This window comes from Homalodisca vitripennis, unplaced genomic scaffold (assembly GCF_021130785.1).
Source record: "Homalodisca vitripennis isolate AUS2020 unplaced genomic scaffold, UT_GWSS_2.1 ScUCBcl_962;HRSCAF=3961, whole genome shotgun sequence".
NCBI lineage: Eukaryota > Metazoa > Arthropoda > Insecta > Hemiptera > Cicadellidae > Homalodisca > Homalodisca vitripennis.
Window position 1 is genome coordinate 29,004 of NW_025777071.1, and position 25,675 is coordinate 54,678.

Below are 25,675 nucleotides of genomic sequence, written 5' to 3' on the forward strand. Positions count from 1 at the left end.
ACCTCCAGTATGGTATGTACTTACATACTTTGCATAGCTACAGCTTGTTTCATTCACGATACGTTTTGGCGACAGATATACAATCGTACAGACAAGAAATGTTTACCTCCAGTATGGTATGTACTTACATACTTTGCATAGCTACAGCTTGTTTCATTCACGATACGTTTTAGCGACAGATATACAATCGTACAGTATGGTATGTACTTACATACTTTGCATAGCTACAGCTTGTTTCATTCACGATACGTTTTGGCGACAGATATACAATCGTACAGACAAGAAATGTTTACCTCCAGTATGGTATGTACTTACATACTTTGCATAGCTACAGCTTGTTTCATTCACGATACGTTTTGGGGACAGATATACAATCGTACAGTATGGTATGTACTTACATACTTTGCATAGCTACAGCTTGTTTCATTCACGATACGTTTTTGGCGACAGATATACAATCGTAGAGTATGGTATGTACTTACATACTTTGCATAGCTACAGCTTGTTTCATTCACGATACGTTTTGGGGACAGATATACAATCGTACAGACAAGAAATGTTTACCTCCAGTATGGTATGTACTTACATACTTTGCATAGCTACAGCTTGTTTCATTCACGATACGTTTTGGGGACAGATATACAATCGTACAGACAAGAAATGTTTACCTCCAGTATGGTATGTACAGTATGGTATGTACAGTATGGTATGTACAGTATGGTATGTACAGTATGGTATGTAATGGTAATGTACCGAGTGATTGGCTTCAACGACGCACTGTCAAATTCCATAGATGAAATAGCACCATAGTAGAAATCTTTCTTGCCTATGCAAAAATCAAGTTTCATGATAAATTTCAATTCTACAAGAAAGGTTTCACGAAACTGTAAGATGTTAAAATCTCAAATGATTGCAAATTTCTCTCTTTTTGTTTACAAATTTAACTATTGTTCTTATTCTTCGAATGAAGACCGATGTAAAGGTATGCACTAATACTCAGCCAAATCTCAGGAAATAACATGCATCATCATCAAACTCTGTGTGACTGAACTCCGCGACGGGGCCGAGTTTGACGAAATTTTGTATGCGTGTTGAAGAAGATTTGAGAATGGTTTAGATTCTCAGTTTGGTCCATTGAAACATTTTTTTTTAATTAATTTCTAAGTACTTGTTGATATACATTGTATCCGCCAGACTGCGCTTTGACACATAATACAGAGTTAACTGCTTAACAGCTTTTAATACTTTCAGCTGAATTTCATCAGAGGCAGATACATTTTTAAACTTTTAAATTTTAGAAAATATTAAATTATTGTGAAGTGTTTGCTCAGTAGTGTATTGCAGATTACAAAGACGAAGCTGTTATCTAATTTTAAATACAAAATAATTTAATCGGAAAAAGTAAGCGTTCCGTGGTGTAATGGTAGCAAGTTCACCCGGCAAGTGAGAGATCCGGGTTCGACTCCCGGCGGAGCAAGTACTTTTTGTGATTCAATATTTATTGAAATTATATATATATATATATATATATATCGAATAACCTATCAACGCCTAGCAAAAACCACGAAATATAGAGGCAGGAAATGTTTTAAATACCTTCATTTTGAGCCCTAAAGGCTCACAAGGAATGCCTACCAATTATCTCAGGAGAGATTAGATTGTGGCAGAAAAAGAATACGTGAATATAGTGTCCCCTTTTTCAACAGAAAATTGCGTGTGGAGTCGTCTATTACAACGTGTGACCGCACTGCGGGCATCCATCACTGTGTAGCAGTAAAAGCTACATTTGATCACAACGCCATCGAGTTTAGTTGGCCAAATGTATATAGTACTCACGGTTAAACATAACATTGTAATCGTCTATTACAACGTGTGACCGCACTGCGGGCATCCAACACTGTGTAGCAGTAAAAGCTACATTTGATCACTACGCCATCGAGTTTAGTTGGCCAAATGTATATAGTACTCACGGTTAAACATAACATTGTAATCGTCTATTACAACGTGTGACCGCACTGCGGGCATCCATCACTGTGTAGCAGTAAAAGCTACATTTGATCACAACGCCATCGAGTTTAGTTGGCCAAATGTATATAGTACTCACGGTTAAACATAACATTGTAATCGTCTATTACAACGTGTGACCGCACTGCGGGCATCCATCACTGTGTAGCAGTAAAAGCTACATTTGATCACTACGCCATCGAGTTTAGTTGGCCAAATGTATATAGTACTCACGGTTAAACATAACATTGTAATCGTCTATTACAACGTGTGACCGCACTGCGGACATCCATCACTGTGTAGCAGTAAAAGCTACATTTGATCACAACGCCATCGAGTTTAGTTGGCCAAATGTATATAGTACTCACGGTTAAACATAACATTGTAATCGTCTATTACAACGTGTGACCGCACTGCGGGCATCCATCACTGTGTAGCAGTAAAAGCTACATTTGATCACTACGCCATCGAGTTTAGTTGGCCAAATGTATATAGTACTCACGGTTTAAACTTAACATTGTAATCGTCTATTACAACGTGTGACCGCACTGCGGACATCCATCACTGTGTAGCAGTAAAAGCTACATTTGATCACTACGCCATCGAGTTTAGTTGGCCAAATGTATATAGTACTCACGGTTAAACATAACATTGTAATCGTCTATTACAACGTGTGACCGCACTGCGGGCATCCATCACTGTGTAGCAGTAAAAGCTACATTTGATCACAACGCCATCGAGTTTAGTTGGCCAAATGTATATAGTACTCACGGTTAAACATAACATTGTAATCGTCTATTACAACGTGTGACCGCACTGCGGGCATCCATCACTGTGTAGCAGTAAAAGCTACATTTGATCACTACGCCATCGAGTTTAGTTGGCCAAATGTATATAGTACTCACGGTTAAACATAACATTGTAATCGTCTATTACAACGTGTGACCGCACTGCGGGCATCCATCACTGTGTAGCAGTAAAAGCTACATTTGATCACAACGCCATCGAGTTTAGTTGGCCAAATGTATATAGTACTCACGGTTAAACATAACATTGTAATCGTCTATTACAACGTGTGACCGCACTGCGGGCATCCATCACTGTGTAGCAGTAAAAGCTACATTTGATCACTACGCCATCGAGTTTAGTTGGCCAAATGTATATAGTACTCACGGTTAAACATAACATTGTAATCGTCTATTACAACGTGTGACCGCACTGCGGACATCCATCACTGTGTAGCAGTAAAAGCTACATTTGATCACTACGCCATCGAGTTTAGTTGGCCAAATGTATATAGTACTCACGGTTAAACATAACATTGTAATCGTCTATTACAACGTGTGACCGCACTGCGGGCATCCATCACTGTGTAGCAGTAAAAGCTACATTTGATCACTACGCCATCGAGTTTAGTTGGCCAAATGTATATAGTACTCACGGTTAAACATAACATTGTAATCGTCTATTACAACGTGTGACCGCACTGCGGGCATCCATCACTGTGTAGCAGTAAAAGCTACATTTGATCACTACGCCATCGAGTTTAGTTGGCCAAATGTATATAGTACTCACGGTTAAACATAACATTGTAATCGTCTATTACAACGTGTGACCGCACTGCGGGCATCCATCACTGTGTAGCAGTAAAAGCTACATTTGATCACTACGCCATCGAGTTTAGTTGGCCAAATGTATATAGTACTCACGGTTAAACATAACATTGTAATCGTCTATTACAACGTGTGACCGCACTGCGGGCATCCATCACTGTGTAGCAGTAAAAGCTACATTTGAACACTACGCCATCGAGTTTAGTTGGCCAAATGTATATAGTACTAATGGTTAAACATAACATTGTAATCGTCTATTACAACGTGTGACCGCACTGCGGACATCCATCACTGTGTAGCAGTAAAAGCTACATTTGATCACTACGCAATCGAGTTTAGTTGGCCAAATGTATATAGTACTCACGGTTAAACATAACATTGTAATCGTCTATTACAACGTGTGACCGCACTGCGGGCATCCATCACTGTGTAGCAGTAAAAGCTACATTTGATCACTACGCCATCGAGTTTAGTTGGCCAAATGTATATAGTACTCACGGTTAAACATAACATTGTAATCGTCTATTACAAACGTGTGACCGCACTGCGGGCATCCATCACTGTGTAGCAGTAAAAGCTACATTTGATCACTACGCCATCGAGTTTAGTTGGCCAAATGTATATAGTACTAATGGTTAAACATAACATTGTAATCGTCTATTACAACGTGTGACCGCACTGCGGGCATCCATCACTGTGTAGCAGTAAAAGCTACATTTGATCACTACGTAATCGGCTTTAGCTGTTTGAGTATATATTTTCTTGTTTGGGAAAGAGATAAAATTATAGCTGTGGAACAAAAAATACTAAATTGGTGTAATATGCAATGACTATAAATATGTTGGTGTTCCAACTCAACATTGGTGTTGGAAATATAGTTTACTCGATCCAGATGTGCTTATAGTGAAGCAAAACCTTCGAAATTGATACGAATCCGTGGGTAACTGCTATTACTCTATATAACTTGGTTATAGCGGAAATATGCGGTATTTCATACCAATCGTAGAGTGCCGTAAGTACTCAACACAAGAGAGGACCACATCGCTGAGTGGGTCAGGTAGATGCAGGTATTTCGGACTGCAATGCACAGTCGGATGGGGAATGCGAGTGGCGGGCACTAGATGTCTCGCCGCATTATGATGGCTGTATGAGTGGGTCAGGTAGATGTAGGTATTTTGGATTGCAGTGCACAGTCGGATGGGGAATGCGAGTGGCGGGCACTAGATGTCTCGCCGCATTATGATGGCTGCATGAGTGGGTCAGGTAGATGCAGGTATTTTGGATTGCAATGCACAGTCGGATGGGGAATGCGAGTGGCGGGCACTAGATGTCTCGCCGCATTATGATGGCTGTATGAGTGGGTCAGGTAGATGCAGGTATTTTGGATTGCAATGCACAGTCGTATGGGGTGAGTGGCGGGCACTAGATGTCTCGCCGCAATATTATGGCTGTATGAGTGGGTCAGGTAGATGCAGGTATTTTGGATTGCAATGCACAGTCGTATGGGGTGAGTGGCGGGCACTAGATGTCTCGCCGCATTATGATGGCTGTATGAGTGGGTCAGGTAGATGCAGGTATTTTGGATTGCAATGCACAGTCGTATGGGGTGAGTGGCGGGCACTAGATGTCTCGCCGCATTATGATGGCTGTATGAGTGGGTCAGGTAGATGTAGGTATTTTGGATTGCAGTGCACAGTCGGATGGGGAAAGCGAGTGGCGGGCACTAGATGTCTCGCCGCATTATGATGGCTGCGGGTATACGCTTTTTTCCATCCCGGCTATGACCTTTGCGGCGGAGACTCTATCGAAGAATCACGGACTGAAGGGTTATGGAGGACTCTACGGGGTCCGATCACCAGTTAGTGATATATTACTTGGGTGTCGTGCCAAGGAATCAGATGTTCCAATCCGGACGACCTCAAAGTTGGAACGTCACCAGACTAACCGAAAACGTCCTGACAGAAAATCGTCAATGGAAAGGAGGCTGTCCAGGAAGTGACGAAGGATGCCGGCAATACAGTAAACTCTAACGTAGAGCTTATCACGAGGGACTATGGCGCCGAGACACGGTAACTTCACTGCTCCACTGTACGTGCTTCAGGAGGAACATTATCCGTGGTCGGCGAAGAAGGCGAACAGTTCCCGAGGAGCACGTGCGATAATTGGCCGTCGAAAAGATGCGGTGCCGTAAGGTGCCTGCCCCGATTTTGTCGCTGCGGAAGTGCTCAAGACGGTAGCCTCACCTGCTACTCGGTACGTAAATCCACTGTTCGCTGGCAGGCCTCTCCACAATCAGAGTGGTGGCGAAGGAGTTAGGCACGTCCGGAGCGTCTCAGAGTGGGAGGCTGGTCGTGTTGGTCACCCTGGAGGTGCGGGACGATGTGGACATTCCTGTAAAACAGCTGTCTCAGGGATAGGCAGTCGACCGGCTACGGGGCACAATCCTGGGGGCCGGACCTGTACAACAGGGCCAACCTCCTAAGACGGGTACCGCCGAGGAGGTAAAATGGCTGCCGACCGAGTCGTACTGCGAGCGCTGGCAGGACTGACTCTGGCGACGGAGAATATCGAGACAAAGAGCAGTGTAAAGAATCTCGGCGTGACGCTAGATACCGAGCTCACGTTCTGGGACCAGATCTCTTGTAACGAAAAACAAGGCGGCGGTTGTTTAAAGCCTCTGAGCGGACCGATGAAAAATATCGGCGGATCTGTGGATAGTAATATACGGTTGCTCATGCACTCTGTGCTCATGTACGGGTGCGAGATTAGTGCGGACGTTCTACGTCAAATGTGCTAAGGCAAAAGATGGCGGCAGTAGTACAGAGAAAAGGGGAACTCAGAATCGTTAATCTCTGGACCGGCCACTCTAGTAGTGACCGGGGCCGTTCCAATCGACCTGCTCACTTCGCACACCGAGCTTCGAGTACACGAGGAACTGGAAGGAACAATGGGTGCTAGAAAGCAGAGGACGTTGGACGGCCAGGGTGATCAGATATGTGGTTAATGTGGCAGAGATAGGGATATTCTAAGTGGTCTGCTCCCTTAAGGCAAAATATTAATACAAATAAACACAAAAGTCACGTAGTTGTTACAAGTGAACAGAGTGTAAGTTATTTTCATACACCCAAGTAATCTAATGTTTTATTGATAACGAGACCAACCATGATTGTCATGCTCAGAAATTTGTAAATACGGTACTACTAGATTACATACCACGGTAAGGCTGTCCAACTCTCCGAGCCAAGTGTTCAGCAGCTTCTCCGGGTTGTCAGGGTCGGAGTCCGGGTCCGAATCCACCTCGGAGTTGTAGGACGAATCTTCGTGGCTCTCCATTGCCTCTGTAACACGATATTATATAATATTGTAAACTGATCTGTATTCAGGCTGTCCAACTCTCCGAGCCAAGTGTTCAGCAGCTTCTCCGGGTTGTCAGGGTCGGAGTCCGGGTCCGAATCCACCTCGGAGTTGTAAGACGAATCTTAGGTAATAATTAATGACAATAGGTAATAATTGCTGTAACAAGCCACACTGTATTTGTAGCTTAGCGTGAGCGGCAGGGCAGAGATATATTAAATAGAGAAACTTTCTCCTGGCAATAGGCAATAATTGCTGTAACAAGCCACACTGTATTTGTAGCTTAGCGTGAGCTGGAAGGGAGAGATCTATTAAATAGAGAAACTTTCTCCTGGCAATAGGTAATAATTGCTGTAACAAGCCACACTGTATTTGTAGCTTAGCGTGAGCTGGAGGGCAGAGATCTATTAAATAGAGAAACTTTCTCCTGGCAATAGGTAATAATTGCTGTAACAAGCCACACTGTATTTGTAGCTTAGATGAGCCACAGGGCAGAGATCTATAACATAGAGAAACTTTCTCCTGGCAATAGGTAATAATTGCTGTAACAAGCCACACTGTATTTGTAGCTTAGCGTGAGCTGGAGGGCAGAGATCTATTAAATAGAGAAACTTTCTCCTGGCAATAGGTAATAATTGCTGTAACAAGCCACACTGTATCTGTAGCTTAGCGTGAGCTGGAGGGCAGAGATCTATTAAATAGAGAAACTTTCTCCTGGCAATAGGTAATAATTGCTGTAACAAGCCACACTGTATTTATAGCTTAGCGTGAGCTGGAGGGCAGAGATCTATTAAATAGAGAAACTTTCTCCTGGCAATAGGTAATAATTGCTGTAACAAGCCACACTGTATTTGTAGCTTAGCGTGAGCTGGAGGGCAGAGATATATTAAATAGAGAAACTTTCTCCTGGCAATAGGTAATAATTGCTGTAACAAGCCACACTGTATTTGTAGCTTAGCGTGAGCGGCAGGGCAGAGATATATTAAATAGAGAAACTTTCTCCTGGCAATAGGTAATAATTGCTGTAACAAGCCACACAGTAATTGTAGCTTAGCGTGAGCTGGAGGGCAGTGATCTATTAAAAAGAGAAACTTTCTCCTGGCAATAGGTAATAATTGCTGTAACAAGCCACACTGTATTTGTAGCTTAGCGTGAGCTGGAGGGCAGAGATCTATTAAATAGAGAAACTTTCTCCTGGCAATAGGTAATAATTGCTGTAACAAGCCACACTGTATTTGTAGCTTAGCGTGAGCTGGAGGGCAGAGATCTATTAAATAGAGAAACTTTCTCCTGGCAATAGGTAATAATTGCTGTAACAAGCCACACTGTATTTGTAGCTTAGCGTGAGCTGGAGGGCAGAGATATATTAAATAGAGAAACTTTCTCCTGGCAATAGGTAATAATTGCTGTAACAAGCCACACTGTATTTGTAGCTTAGCGTGAGCTGGGGGACAGAGATCTATTAAATAGAGAAACTTTCTCCTGGCAATAGGTAATAATTGCTGTAACAAGCCACACTGTATTTGTAGCTTAGCGTGAGCTGGAGGGCAGAGATCTATTAAATAGAGAAACTTTCTCCTGGCAATAGGTAATAATTGCTGTAACAAGCCACACTGTATTTATAGCTTAGCGTGAGCTGGAGGGCAGAGATCTATTAAATAGAGAAACTTTCTCCTGGCAATAGGTAATAATTGCTGTAACAAGCCACACTGTATTTGTAGCTTAGCGTGAGCTGGAGGGCAGAGATATATTAAATAGAGAAACTTTCTCCTGGCTAATTGCTGTAACAAGCCACACTGTATTTGTAGCTTAGCGTGAGCTGGAGGGCAGAGATCTATTAAATAGAGAAACTTTCTCCTGGCAATAGGTAATAATTGCTGTAACAAGCCACACTGTATTTGTAGCTTAGATGAGCCACAGGGCAGAGATCTATTAAATAGAGAAACTTTCTCCTGGCAATAAGTAATAATTGCTGTAACAAGCCACACTGTATTTGTAGCTTAGATGAGCCACAGGGCAGAGATCTATAACATAGAGAAACTTTCTCCTGGCAATAGGTAATAATTGCTGTAACAAGCCACACTGTATTTGTAGCTTAGCGTGAGCTGGAGGGCAGAGATCTATTAAATAGAGAAACTTTCTCCTGGCAATAGGTAATAATTGCTGTAACAAGCCACACTGTATTTGTAGCTTAGCGTGAGCTGGAGGTCAGAGATCTATTAAATAGAGAAACTTTCTCCTGGCAATAGGTAATAATTGCTGTAACAAGCCACACTGTATTTGTAGCTTAGCGTGAGCGGCAGGGCAGAGATATATTAAATAGAGAAACTTTCTCCTGGCAATAGGTAATAATTGCTGTAACAAGCCACACAGTAATTGTAGCTTAGCGTGAGCTGGAGGGTAGAGATCTATTAAATAGAGAAACTTTCTCCTGGCAATAGGTAATTATTGCTGTAACAAGCCACACTGTATTTGTAGCTTAGCGTGAGCTGGAGGGCAGTGATCTATTAAAAAGAGAAACTTTCTCCTGGCAATAGGTAATAATTGCTGTAACAAGCAACACTGTATTTGTAGCTTAGCGTGAGCTGGAGGGGAGAGATCTATTAAATAGAGAAACTTTCTCCTGGCAATAGGTAATAATTGCTGTAACTCAGGACGTCAGTGCTTGCACATCGAATACATCCGACCTGTCCAACGAGACTTACAACTTTGTAGAGACGACTAGGGGCGGGGCCAAACTCGGAAAATGAAAACTCAGGACGTCAGTGTGTACCGTTAGGTAGTTCCATTTGCAGTTAAAGCCCCTATAACCGTAGAATTATGAACGAAACAGCGGCGGTACAAGCCTCATGGCGTTAGCCACAATGTAAGATAATTGTGTATTTCATTATCTAGTATGCCCAGATTATTCGAGCTGACTGAGGCCAAGGTAGGAGCGGCTCATGTCTGGCGCATTTGTATGTGGGCCGAGTGCCGTGGGTATGGATGGCAGGTGTAGGCGAGTTAAGGTGCGCCCAGGATACCTTGTACGTGATCTACCTTACATTTGTCCGACAAACAAGAATTATTGAATATTTATCTGTTGAAAAGTATTATGGATAACACTAATCACGTAAAATCAACCATAAGGCGTCTTATAACAATACTAAAGATGCTGTTATAATGATCGGAAACAATTCAATTGTATTTGATGTATCATGTGACTTGTTGGTCCACACAGCCAGATGATCACAATAGTGGAAGGTCCTATTTGCCAGGACATTCGCGATTGTAATAAAACGATAGTCGCCAATATAGAAACAGTTAACAAGCCACACTGTATTTGTAGCTTAGCGTGAGCAGCAGGGCAGAGATGTACGTATAAGATAGAGATAATGGTTGTTGATATGCCGGCGGGCTATCTGACAGCTTCCGGCGAGACTTGCCACCTCCGTTTCCGGCGACAATTTAGGCTCTGTCCGGCCGGCAGTGGTTTGGTTATTGATATACTTGGATGAGCCTTTCTACGTGAACAGTTCAAGCATTGTTATCCTCTTCGACCTTACTTTGTGTGCCACAAATACGTAAAAATTAGAAATACAATCTGTTCTGTTTACTAATGCCCTCTGAAACCCTGCTGCCCTATATACGGAATGGGCATGTTTTATAGTGTTGATTTTGATTAGTGACGAAACGTTCTCTTTCCGTGGTTTTCTTTCAAAATTTGTTTATCTGAACATTTGACTTTTATAGTGTCAAACAATATTACTTCGGTACAGCAATCAACAAGTCTTCTTTGGGAACTAGAAGTGACTTGGGCATTTCCCTAATCAAGTACTTCTGCAATTGAGCATTTTAACAATTAAAATTAAACAAAACAAGAACTAACATTAATATTGTAATTGATACTCTAACCACAAGACCATTCCAACGAATATGACCTACAGATTCGCCTGTTATCTCCACTGTCAGGGTAGTGTCTGAATTAAAAAATTAACATTAATATTGTAAATGATACTCTAACCACAAGACCATTCCAACGAGCATGACCTATCGATTCGCCTGTTATCTCCACTGTCAGGGTAGTGTCTGAATTAAAAAATTTAAATTAATATTACAAATGATACTCTAACCACAAGACCATTCCAACGGATATGACCTATCGATTCGCCTGTTATCTCCACTGTCAGGGTAGTGTCTGAATTAAAAAATTTAAATTAATATTATAATTGATACTCTAACCACAAGACCATTTCAACGGATATGACCTACCGATTTGCCTGTTATCTCCACTGTCTAGAATATTTCGAGAACAAGTTAGTAATACACTTCATTATTAAGCCAATGTTACTACTACTCAGTGGGATATCAAAATTCTTCTTCAGTCTGTCTTCTACAGAATATTTCGAGAACAAGTTAGTAATACACTTCATTATTAAGCCAATGTTACTACTACTCAGTGGGATATCAAAATTCTTCTTCAGTCTGTTTTCTACAGAATATTTCGAGAACAAGTTAGTAATACACTTCATTATTAAGCCAATGTTACTACTACTCAGTGGGATATCAAAATTCTTCTTCAGTCTGTCTTCTACAGAATATTTCGAGAACAAGTTAGTAATACACTTCATTATTAAGCCAATGTTACTACTACTCAGTGGGATATCAAAATTCTTCTTCAGTCTGTCTTCTACAGAATATTTCGAGAACAAGTTAGTAATACACTTCATTATTAAGCCAATGTTACTACTACTCAGTGGGATATCAAAATTCTTCTTCAGTCTGTCTTCTACAGAATATTTCGAGAACAAGTTAGTAATACACTTCAGTATTAAGCCAATGTTACTACTACTCAGTGGGATATCAAAATTCTTCTTCAGTCTGTCTTCTACAGAATATTTCGAGAACAAGTTAGTAATACACTTCATTATTAAGCCAATGTTACTACTACTCAGTGGGATATCAAAATTCTTCTTCAGTCTGTCTTCTACAGAATATTTCGAGAACAAGTTAGTAATACACTTCATTATTAAGCCAATGTTACTACTACTCAGTGGGATATCAAAATTCTTCTTCAGCGTGTCTTTCACAGAATATTTCGAGAACAAGTTAGTAATACACTTCATTAATAAAGCCAATGTTACTACTACTCAGTGGGATATCAAAATTCTTCTTCAGCGTGTCTTTCACAGAATATTTCGAGAACAAGTTAGTAATACACTTCATTATTAAGCCAATGTTACTACTACTCAGTGGGATATCAAAATTCTTCTTCAGTCTGTCTTCTACAGAATATTTCGAGAACAAGTTAGTAATACACTTCATTATTAAGCCAATGTTACTACTACTCAGTGGGATATCAAAATTCTTCTTCAGTCTGTCTTCTACAGAATATTTCGAGAACAAGTTAGTAATACACTTCATTATAAAGCCAATGTTACTACTACTCAGTGGGATATCAAAATTCTTCTTCAGCGTGTCTTTCACAGAATATTTCGAGAACAAGTTAGTAATACACTTCATTATTAAGCCAATGTTACTTCTACTCAGGGGGATATCATAAATTCTTCTTCTCAGTGTGTCTCCCAACAGAATATTTCGAGAAACAACGTTTAGTAAATACATCTTTCATTATTAAGCCAATGTGTACTACTACTCAGTGGGATATCAAAATTCTTCTTCAGCGTGTCTTTCACAGAATATTTCGAGAACAAGTTAGTAATACACTTCATTATTAAGCCAATGTTACTACTACTCAGTGGGATATCAAAATTCTTCTTCAGTGTGTCTTTCACAGAATATTTCGAGAACAAGTTAGTAATACACTTCATTATAAAGCCAATGTTACTACTACTCAGTGGGATATCAAAATTCTTCTTCAGTCTGTCTTCCACAGAATATTTCGAGAACAAGTTAGTAATACACTTCATTATTAAGCCAATGTTACTACTACTCAGTGGGATATCAAAATTCTTCTTCAGTGTGTCTTCCACAGAATATCTAGAAAACAAAATGAGCTATAGAGTTAATTATGCAAGAAGTTTCATTTCTATGTGAGCAAGATTAAGTTGAATTTGGTGCACAACTACATGGAACTTCATATTTACATAGAAACCATGGAGTTTGTTGATAGTGCATGTCCCTCTTTAGGAATTGGCTGAATACTCAAATACTCATGGAGGTGGCAAAAATCCTATACATTTTTGTCCATAAAGGGTCTGGCCAAATTTCTCCTCTATACTTTCTCTGCTTATCTGACTGTCTGTGTTACCTAGTAACAGGTATTACGATGTTTGGAGGTGGATAGAATGGAGGGAGTGGAGGGGTGGCGGATTGGGACACTAAGTTACTATCTCGAGACGCCTCTACGACACGGATTAGGTTTATACAAGTTCATATTACTTCTATGATAATAAACTTTATTTAGTAGAGAAAATTAACGTTTGCATTGCATACTTCAATAGAGTTATATTTCAATAATTTCATCAGAACAATAATATTCAATAAGTTCAGTCGGTGTCTTACTGGTAAATTCGGAATAGTTTGGTTCAGTAAGCGTAGGCCTACCTTGTTCTTCACCATCTTCATCCCCATTTCTTGTACCATCAGCCAAAACTACTTCCCCAATGTCAGCTAAGTGAGAATTAGGTTAATTTACCCACGTCATCCTCATCTGAAGAATCATCAGCAACCCCAAGAAGAATGAAATTATGGAATAATTGGTATTGAAAATCCCTTTTTTAATTCCTATTCCTGTAATCGTTTTCAAACGGTATTCAGCAATAATACATATTCTAATTATGCTGAGGTTTGTCGTAGTAGGGTACCACAGGGGTCCGTTCTGGGCCCACTTTTGTTTTTAGTCTTAGTTATTGATTTAGATGTCAATGTCAATTTAAGTTCGGTTATGTTTGCTGATGACGTTACTTTTTTACAACTCGACCTTCATTAGATTTACTTTTTTATGATTTTAAAATTATTTTACATCAAGCCGATAACTGGTATAAAGCCAATATGTTAAATGTGATGCGGCATCAGAGAATCATTCTGAAACTTGTAAAAAAGTCAAATATAAGGGCAAAGGTAAATAAGTATCCTTTACAAAACGACAAAACAGTGAGATGTACTAATCGGTTTCGTGTTCTTGAGTCGGTAAATAATAGTGTAAATAATACATCTGTAATCTGCAATTCATCAGGAACATGACAAATGAAGGCACTTAAACTCCAGGCAAATCAACCTAGACAATCTGTAAATATATCACTCACTACTATTTTATCAAGAAGTTACTTTTGTTGTCGACATAGTTTCTACAGAATCATAGTTATCCAAGGGCAATCACGGAACTTTTTCTCACAGCAGTGTTCTGACCTCAAATGTAAGAGGAAATGTTTTCCAAGTACAGGCAATCTCAATGTCCAACGTGTTGTTGATCGGAGACTCTCGTCGGGGCTATCGTGGATATAAATCCAGGGGCAAGAATTAGTCACATCAAGGATAAGCTCGGTAAATACAAGTCTGTACAACCTGAAATAATATATCTCTTGGTTGGTACTAACGATCTTGTCCGTGGCTACAATGGAGGTCCTGGGTATAACGGTGGCTGGGGTAAACGTGAGGTATTGCATTCAATGGCTGATCTCTTGAGTAAGGCAAAACATACTTTTCCAAATTCTGTTATAATTGTAAATAGTATTCTCACAAGAAAGGATATTAGTCAGAGAGCTCTGTTCCATTACAATGATCAATTAATTGATGTTGATGTGCAATAATTTTAATGTAGAGTTTTTTTATGCCTCTGATGTGATACGAAGTTTGATGGAAAACACCTGAATAAAAGGGGTAATGAGTGTTTTGAAAACCTCATTTTACTTTCAGTAAGAGTGATTCATGAAGCCTTGGCTGCTGTATCCAATGTATGTCCCAGTCTTCAGTTGTCAGCTGAGAAAAATAATATGTATCCCAGTCTTCAGTTTTCAGCTAAGAAAAATGTTGTGTATCCCAGTCTACAGTTACCTGCCGAGCAGAATGTTGAGTGTCTCAGTAATCGGTCGTCTATTGTGGATCCCAGTCATCAGTTGACGCATTTAAATGATTCAGTATTGTGTTCTTCAAGTAATAACCAGTCGGGAAACGACACGGACGAGCTGCCGGCAGTTGTAGGGTAGCACATGTAAATATAAAATCGCTGAATACAGGTTTTGAGAAATTGTGTTCGGTGATAAGTGATTTCCAGTTTGACGTAATAGGAATTACAGAATCATGGCTCACTCCAGAGACTCCCTCTCATATTTTCGATGTGCATTCTTATTCACTTCATCGTTGTGACAGACCCATTGAGCTTGGAAAGGGTGGCGGTGGTGTCGTTCTTTATGTAAATAGCGAGATTAAATTTACTCGTATTTATCTCCTCACTGTTGATGATCGTATCGAGTACATCAGCGGCATTGCCAATCTTAGAGGTCTGAAGCTGCTCGTCTGCATCGCTTACAGACCACCTGATGTTTTGTATTCCAGCTTAAGTTCCTTGATCCACGCTCTGTTCATTGGCGAGTCGTCAAATGTTGATGCAGTGATTTTTTGGGTGATTTAAATGTCAATCTTTTAGACCCAAAAAAAGGCAGATGTGAAATACTTTGAGAAAATTCTTCAGTCCTTGGGCTTTTCAAAGATCCAACCAGAGCCAACACGCATCACTGAGAGCTCGTCCTCTCTGTTAGACATTATTATCGTTGATATTTCCAATATCATAAATCGCTGTGGGAGACGCATCACCGACCACATGCTCGTGTTCTGTGATGTGCCTTTTGATAAACATAAGCCAAAGGCCAGGTTTATTTCATATAGAAATTTTTAGTGATTTTGACTATGAGAAGTTTATATATATATTGCCTCTAGTATTCCTTGGGATAGCGTAATGCTCTTGCATAACGTGGATGATATAACCAACATGTTAACCACAAACATAATCCACGTGTTTGATGAATGAATGGTGAGAAAAAGAATAACAAGAAAAAGGTCTCCTTGGAGAGACTCGAACGTTGAATACCTGACACATAAGAAGAACAAACTTAGAAATGATTATCTCTCCTTTAAGACACAAAAACTTAGAAGTACTTACTGTGCTTACGTATTATACAATAATTACGTATTTTTGGCATTAGCCTGATTACACTTTTGTTCTAATTAATTTCTTAAAAACTTTTCCAGGCAAATTTAAAACTGAAACGGCGCGGCGGCCGGACTGCTTTAATAACCGCACACATTGGTAAACCAATGACTAAACCATAATTCATATATAAATTACCAACAGAAACTAATTCTATTTTTGAAATTGTGAAGGAAATTCCAAACCAAACAGACGAACCGTTGACTGAGACGCTACCGTTCGTGCTGCAAGAGTATTTCGGTCCCGTCCTTATATAGACAAGAGCCGACACGAGCTATTCATGTAGATGTAAACTCCAGTCTAACTCATTCTTGCTGGAGCTGGACCGTCATAGCACATGCTGCTACAAGCCCAAAACAATTTCATTATTTTTGAAAAAAGAAACCATTTTTAAAATGCATTCATTAAAATTTATCGACTTATCTCGGATACCCCACTCACTACTCGATTCCCAATATGTTTCTTTCAGCGTCTGTCTATAAAGTTACTTTTGTTGTCTACATAGTTTCTACAGAATCCCTCGTTAATCACTCATCTCGGGCACTTCACTCGCTACTCTTGTATCAATAAGTTACTTTTGTTGTCTACATAGTTTCTACAGAATCCCTTGTTAATCACTCATCTCGGCCACTTCACTCGCTACTCTTGTATCAATAAGTTACTTTTGTTGTCTACATAGTTTCTACAGAATCCCTTGTTAATCACTCATCTCGGGCACCCCACTCACTACTCTTGTATCAATAAGTTACTTTTGTTGTCTACATAGTTTCTACAGAATCCCTTGTTAATCACTCATCTCGGGCACCCCACTCACTACTCTTGTATCAATAAGTTACTTTTGTTGTCTACATAGTTTCTACAGAATCCCTTGTTAATCACTCATCTCGGGCACCCCACTCACTACTCTTGTATCAATAAGTTACTTTTTGTTGTCTACATAGTTTCTACAGAATCCCTTGTTAATCACTCATCTCGGCCACTTCACTCGCTACTCTTGTATCAATAAGTTACTTTTGTTGTCTACATAGTTTCTACAGAATCCCTTGTTAATCACTCATCTCGGGCACCCCACTCACTACTCTTGTATCAATAAGTTACTTTTGTTGTCTACATAGTTTCTACAGAATCCCTTGTTAATCACTCATCTCGGGCACCCCACTCACTACTCTTGTATCAATAAGTTACTTTTGTTGTCTACATAGTTTCTACAGAATCCCTTGTTAATCACTCATCTCGGGCACCCCACTCACTACTCTTGTATCAATAAGTTTACTTTTGTTGTCTACATAGTTTCTACAGAATCCCTTGTTAATCACTCATCTCGGGCACCCCACTCACTACTCTTGTATCAATAAGTTACTTTTGTTGTCTACATAGTTTCTACAGAATCCCTTGTTAATCACTCATCTCGGGCACTTCACTCACTACTCTTGTATCAATAAGTTACTTTTGTTGTCTACATAGTTTCTACAGAATCCCTTGTTAATCACTCATCTCGGGCACTTCACTCGCTACTCTTGTATCAATAAGTTACTTTTGTTGTCTACATAGTTTTCTACAGAATCCCTTGTTAATCACTCATCTCGGGCACCCCACTCACTACTCTTGTATCAATAAGTTACTTTTGTTGTCTACATAGTTTCTACAGAATCCCTTGTTAATCACTCATCTCGGGCACTTCACTCGCTACTCTTGTATCAATAAGTTACTTTTGTTGTCTACATAGTTTCTACAGAATCCCTTGTTAATCACTCATCTCGGGCACTCAATTAGAAAATTAGAACATATCCTATTAAAGAACCTACAATTACAGTCCACAATTATTCTAGATACAATCCATTCACAGCGACACACTGATAACAGCGCTTAATCGTAAGCTTTTACAAAGAATTTCTGCCGTATCCGGAGATGTTTATCTTCAATTGATTGTTTTAATTCCTCACCATTATTGAAGTTACGAGTATTAACTTGTTTTCCCTATAGAAAGAAATCACACAGTTAAATCTGGGGATCGGACTGGCCAATCTAAAAAAATCACTTCCACTACCAATCCAAAGGCCATGAAGGTTATCATTTAGTAATCGCTTGACAGGACTTGCGAAATGAGGAGGAGCAACATATTATTGGAAGATTGCTTGATCCATATCTGGAACCGTAAAATGAGGCAAGACTTGTTAATTTAAAACCTGTTCATACCTATTCCCAGTCAATGTACTGTCTGAAATGTCGTAAGATAGCACCCCTTTACAACTGACAGCTGCCCAAACAGTAATTCCTTTTGATTTGAGTAGAGTCTGTTCAAGAATGTGTGGATTACCGGTGTTGTAATAATTACAATGATGCAAATTTACCACACCATTGCGGTAGAAAGTGGACTCGTCTGAAAAAACAATTTGAGTATGCCAATTTGGGAACCACCTCATAAAACTCAATGATACGAGAACAGAATTCAACTCTCCTGTCCGGGCTATCTTCAAGAAGATTATCGACTAGGTGACTTTTGTAAAATTTAATTTAATAATAAAAATTTAATGTTTCTCTTAATTATTCTCTGTACTGAAAACTTTGGAACACTAGTTTCAAGTTCAACATTCCTTAATGATTTCGGTTTACCTGGAGAGCGGAGCATTAGTACTTCTTTGTAAGGGTAAAACTGTCACCATGTTACCATATTGTTTCTATAATTGATAGGCAGTTTGAATTTTCACAGAATACTTTTAAACCCTACTTTATTAATTGTGTAGAGTTTGAAAATGTTCGGTGCATAACAAACGTTTAAACCTCTTCGTGGGACACTCTGTATATATATACCAATACACGTATAATACGTATTATATAATTGTCTAATATACTATTTAGAATTATGAAGAGAGAAATGACAGCGGATATAGATGACGAGATAACGATGCACATATTAGATTATCAACCTATCCGATAAGCTCGTCTATATCTCGCACATTATGTAGCGGAGATTACTAACAGCAGTAAAATCTTTATTAGGTTTTAGGCCATGGTTGGCTATCAACAACATTAGGAACAGTACATACATGATAGTAAAAAATAGATTCAGTGAGGAAAAGGAAACAAATTATATATCTGGTTTTAAATACAGCTACCAGTATTATTGTATTGTTCCACTTCTGAGAAATTCAATATCTGAGGAATAGTAGATACGGAATGATGTACTAGTACTCATTCTCCGCTACCAGTATCATTGTATTGTTCCACTTCTGAGAAATTCAATATCTGAGTAATAGTAGATACGGAATGATGTACTAGTACTCATTCTCAGCTACCAGTATCATTGTATTGTTCCACTTCTGAGAAATTCAATATCTGAGTAATAGTAGATACGGAATGATGTACTAGTACTCATTCTCAGCTACCAGTATCATTGTATTGTTCCACTTCTAAGGAGACTCAATATCTGAGGAATAGTAGATACGGAATGATGTACTAGTACTCATTCTCAGCTACCAGTATCATTGTATTGTTCCACTTCTAAGGAGACTCAATATCTGAGGAATAGTAGATACAGAATGATGTACTAGTACTCATTCTCCGCTACCAGTATCATTGTCTTGTTCCACTTCTAAGGAGACTCAATATCTGAGGAATAGTAGATACGGAATGATGTACTAGTACTCATTCTCCGCTACCAGTATCATTGTATTGTTCCACTTCTAGACAGACTCAATATCTGAGTAATAGTAGATACAGAATGATGTACTAGTACTCATTCTCCGCTACCAGTATCATTGTATTGTTCCACTTCTAAGGAGACTCAATATCTGAGGAATAGTAGATACGGAATGATGTACTAGTACTCATTCTCCGCTACCAGTATCATTGTATTGTTCCACTTCTAAGGAGACTTAATATCTGAGGAATAGTAGATACAGAATGATGTACTAGTACTCATTCTCAGCTACCAGTATCATTGTATTGTTCCACTTCTAAGGAGACTCAATATCTGAGGAATAGTAGATACGGAATGATGTACTAGTACTCATTCTCAGCTACCAGTATCATTGTATTGTTCCACTTCTAAGGAGACTCAATATCTGAGTAATAGTAGATACGGAATGATGTACTAGTACTCATTCTCAGCTACCAGTATCATTGTATTGTTCCACTTCTAAGGAGACTCAATATCTGAGGAATAGTAGATACGGAATGATGTACTAGTACTCATTCTACGCTACCAGTATCATTGTATTGTTCCACTTCTAAGGAGACTCAATATCTGAGGAATAGTAGATACGGAATGATGTACTAGTACTCATTCTCAGCTACCAGTATCATTGTATTGTTCCACGTCTAGGCAGACTCAATATATGAGCAAATATCTGAGGAACCGGCAAAATCAATTTTGTTATTTCAGGCGGGCAATTTGAACAATTGTACTGCAAGCGTCAATACAGGTAAAAATGAATACAATGAATAATAAAATAAAATTGAATCATGCACATATTTCATTTATTGGAAACTTCAAACCCTTTACAAGCATGATTTTAAATGAAAATTCATTAATATGTACAGTATATTTTTACTTTTTTCGTTTCAGTCAAGGATTGAAGGATGGAACACACACCGCTAATTTTACATACCATCTCTACGACACTTATACACGAATCACTTGCCGGTTAACCATATCTTACAACAGTAAGGAACTGAGACTGCACAAGATAACCTTAGATAACTGTTAATTTATAGCTAGCGCGTGATCGATCTTGGACTGATAAAGGCATAACGCCATATTACAGACAACTGTATCGTAATCCATCCACTTTTCATACAACAATGTTAATGCGTTGCAATCACCTACCTAATTACGTATATTACGTTATAGTTGGTTCCGCTTTGTTAAACAGAACCGGAGACCGAGGCACGCACACGGCAGGCACAATAGACAATCATGAACAATTATTGTATTCTTAAATTTATAATATGAGGTTAATATTTTATTATCATATCACGAAAACATTTCGTTGAATAGTTTGAAGAACCTTGGAACAATTAGGAGCTGTTTAAAACTAGTTGTTAGTAATAATTAAATAATAATTTGTCAAATATTGTTTTACTTTTTGTCCCGATGTTCGTACAGTTTGCTTGGGACAGTTGGAAACGATTCAAAATTAGTAATTACAGTTTGTCGCCCCAGAGACGCACACGCCGTCACAAGCGCAGCCCGGACTACCTGCTGCCACTTTTTTCCCGATGTGTGTATAGTTTGCAGATTCAAATCAAATCTTTAATTGCTCGTCACAATTACACATTGTATGGCAAACGTCAGAATTAATTATAAATTTAAGACTCGCATACCACATTACCACCACGTCCAAACTTACATAATTTTCATGCATTCCAGTCTCATTCATCCATCGCCAATCTCAACCCACTTCCAGCGCTGGAGTCTGTCATCGAATTGGGCGGCCTCCCAGTTCAACGCCAGAAACTTATCAACGCTGTAGAATGCATTTAACACCAGAAAGCGCTTAAGACGAGCTTTTGACGCCTTGGGCGTTTTTCATAGAGTTTGGCAATCTGTTGATGAAATGAACACCTGCCTGCGAAGGCAAGTGCTCATAAACCACCGTTCTGTGTCTTCCAGTACGGTAGTTATCTCTGCCTCTAGGCTCATATCCGTGTATGTCACGTCCCCTGGTTAGGGCACATTTAGACAAACAGAACAAACATGTTTCTAAAATGTAGAGACTGGGTAAAGTCAACAGTTGCAAAGTTTTGAATGCTGTCCTGCACGATTCTCTGAAATTCAATTTTGCGATGATACGAATTGCGTTTTTTTTGCAATTTGAACACCCTCAGGAAATTATTGCCTGTACAGGCCCTCCACAACACCACTCCATAGGAAAGGTAAGAATGAATAAGCCCATTACATGCCGCAATCAATACCTGACTGGGGCGATACCGGGCCAAGGACCTCAAAACATAAATTCTGAGGACAGTTTGGCGCACACATGGTCAATGTGATTATTCCATGTCAACCCTCGCTCGAGGAGTATTCCAAGGAATTTTGAGGAGTAGACTTCTTCCAATATGGAATCTGCCAACATGACGGCTGACCCACATTCGGAGTCCATTGGACGCAGTGTCAAATTCAACACGTCGGATTTCGAAGAATTCGTTTGAAGGTTGAGGCTATTGAAATATTGCACAGACTCTTGGGACAGTAGGAAACGGTTCAAAATTAGTAATTACAGTTTGTCCAGAGACTCAAGAGCACCAGAGGCGCACACGCCGTCACAAGTGCAGCCCGGAGCAGAGTGAGAACCACTATGTCGCGCGTCGTTGTTGTTGCATGTACACCTCTACCCGCGGGTATTATAGAGGCTGAGATAGGGTGGTGGTGGATGAGGTGATGAGAGCAGGTCGAGCTGCTGGTATCAGTGTTGATAATTTAACCATCCTGTCGCTGTCGTTGTTGTTGCATGTACACCTCTACCCGCGAGTATTATAGAGGCTGAGGCAGGGTGGTGGTGGATGTGGTGATGAGAGCAGATCGAGCTGCTGGTATCAGTGTTGATAATTTGACCATCCTGTCGCTGTCGTTGTTGTTGCATGTACACCTCTACCCGCGAGTATTATAGAGGCTGAGGCAGGGTGGTGGTGGATGTGGTGATGAGAGCAGATCGAGCTGCTGGTATCAGTGTTGATAATTTGACCATCTTGTCGCTGTCGTTGATGTTACATGTACAACTCTACCCGCGAGTATTATAGAGGCTGAGATAGGGTGGTGGTGGATGTGGTGATGAGAGCAGATCGAGCTGCTGGTATCAATGTTGATAATTTGACCATCCTGTCGCTGTCGTTGTTGTTACATGTACACCTCTACCCGCGAGTATTATAGAGGCTGAGATAGGGTGGTGGTGGATGTGGTGATGAGAGCAGGTCGAGCTGCTGGTATCAGTGTTGATAATTTAACCATCCTGTCGCTGTCGTTGTTGTTGCATGTACACCTCTACACGCGGGTATTATAGAGGCTGAGGCAGGGTGGTGGTGGATGTGGTGATGAGAGCAAGTCGAGCTGCTGGTATCAGTGTTGATAATTTAACCATCCTGTCGCTGTCGTTGTTGTTGCATGTACACCTCTACCCGCGAGTATTATAGAGGTTGAGATAGGGTGGTGGTGGATGTGGTGATGAGAGCAGGTCGAGCTGCTGGTATCAATGTTGATAATTTGACCATCCTGTCGCTGTCGTTGTTGTTACATGTACACCTCTACCAGCGAGTATTATAGAGGCTGAGATAGGGTGGTGGTAGATGTGGTGATGAGAGCAGGTCGAGCTGCTGGTATCAGTGTTGATAATTTGACCATCCTGTCGCTGTCGTTGTTGTTACATGTACACCTCTATCCGCGGGTATTATAGAGGCTGAGATAGGGTGGTGGTGGATGTGGTGATGAGAGCAGGTCGAGCTGCTGGTATCAGTGTTGATAATTTAACCATCCTGTCGCTGTCGTTGTTGTTACATGTACAACTCTACCCGCGGGTATTATAGAGGCTGAGGCAGGGTGGTGGTGGATGGTGGTGATGAGAGCAGAACGAGCTGCTGGTATCAGTGTTGGTAATTTAAACCATCCTGTCGCTGTCGTTGTTGTTACATGTACAACTCTACCCGCGAGTATTATAGAGGCTGAGATAGGGTGGTGGTGGATGTGGTGATGAGAGCAGGTCGAGCTGCTGGTATCAGTGTTGTAAATTTGACCATCCTGTCGCTGTCGTTGTTGTTACATGTACACCTCTACCCGCGGGTATTATAGAGGCTGAGATAGGGTGGTGGTGGATGTGGTGATGAGAGCAGGTCGAGCTGCTGGTATCAGTGTTGATAATTTGACCATCCTGTCGCTATCGTTGTTGTTACATGTACAACTCTACCCGCGGGTATTATAGAGGCTGAGATAGGGTGGTGGTGGATGTGGTGATGAGAGCAGATCGAGCTGCTGGTATCAGTGTTGATAATTTGACCATCCTGTCGCTTGTCGTTGTTGTTACATGTACAACTCTACCCGCGGGTATTATAGAGGCTGAGATAGGGTGGTGGTGGATGTGGTGATGAGAGCAGGTCGAGCTGCTGGTATCAGTGTTGATACTTTAAACCATCCTGTCGCTGTCGTTGTTGTTGCATGTACAACTCTACCCGCGGGTATTATAGAGGCTGAGGCAGGGTGGTGGTGTATGTGGTGATGAGAGCAGATCGAGCTGCTGGTATCAGTGTTGATAATTTAACCATCCTGTCGCTGTCGTTGTTGTTACATGTACAACTCTACCCGCGGGTATTATAGAGGCTGAGATAGGGTGGTGGTGGATGTGGTGATGAGAGCAGATCGAGCTGCTGGTATCAGTGTTGATAATTTAACCATCCTGTCGCTGTCGTTGTTGTTGCATGTACAACTCTACCCGCGGGTATTATAGAGGCTGAGATAGGGTGGTGGTGGATGTGGTGATGAGAGCAGGTCGAGCTGCTGGTATCAGTGTTGATACTTTAACCATCCTGTCGCTGTCGTTGTTTGTTGCATGTACAACTCTACCCGCGGGTATTATAGAGGCTGAGGCAGGGTGGTGGTGGATGTGGTGATGAGAGCAGATCGAGCTGCTGGTATCAGTGTTGATAATTTGACCATCTTGTCGCTGTCGTTGATGTTACATGTACAACTCTACCCGCGAGTATTATAGAGGCTGAGATAGGGTGGTGGTGGATGTGGTGATGAGAGCAGATCGAGCTGCTGGTATCAATGTTGATAATTTGACCATCCTGTCGCTGTCGTTGTTGTTACATGTACACCTCTACCCGCGAGTATTATAGAGGCTGAGATAGGGTGGTGGTGGATGTGGTGAAGAGAGCAGGTCGAGCTGCTGGTATCAGTGTTGATAATTTAAACCATCCTGTCGCTGTCGTTGTTGTTGCATGTACACCTCTACACGCGGGTATTATAGAGGCTGAGGCAGGGTGGTGGTGGATGTGGTGATGAGAGCAAGTCGAGCTGCTGGTATCAGTGTTGATAATTTAACCATCCTGTCGCTGTCGTTGTTGTTGCATGTACACCTCTACCCGCGAGTATTATAGAGGTTGAGATAGGGTGGTGGTGGATGTGGTGATGAGAGCAGGTCGAGCTGCTGGTATCAATGTTGATAATTTGACCATCCTGTCGCTGTCGTTGTTGTTACATGTACACCTCTACCCGCGGGTATTATAGAGGCTGAGGCAGGGTGGTGGTGGATGTGGTGATGAGAGCAGAACGAGCTGCTGGTATCAGTGATGGTAATTTAACCATCCTGTCGCTGTCGTTGTTGTTACATGTACAACTCTACCCGCGAGTATTATAGAGGCTGAGATAGGGTGGTGGTGGATGTGGTGATGAGAGCAGGTCGAGCTGCTGGTATCAGTGTTGATAATTTGACCATCCTGTCGCTGTCGTTGTTGTTACATGTACACCTCTACCCGCGGGTATTATAGAGGCTGAGATAGGGTGGTGGTGGATGTGGTGATGAGAGCAGGTCGAGCTGCTGGTATCAGTGTTGATAATTTGACCATC

At 40.7% G+C, this 25,675-nt stretch overlaps 1 protein-coding gene across 2 annotated transcripts in view; it reads right to left on the minus strand.

The window, feature by feature from the left end:
- The window catches only part of LOC124371118 (ras-associated and pleckstrin homology domains-containing protein 1-like), an 88,143-nt gene that overhangs the window by 24,163 nt on the left and 38,305 nt on the right, over positions 1 to 25,675 (minus strand). For both annotated transcript variants that reach the window (XM_046829431.1, XM_046829432.1), the window contains one exon: positions 6,831 to 6,955. In XM_046829431.1, coding sequence (XP_046685387.1) covers positions 6,831 to 6,950 — 120 coding nt within the window. In that variant the 5' untranslated portion in view covers positions 6,951 to 6,955. The remainder of the gene's footprint in view (positions 1 to 6,830; positions 6,956 to 25,675) is intronic.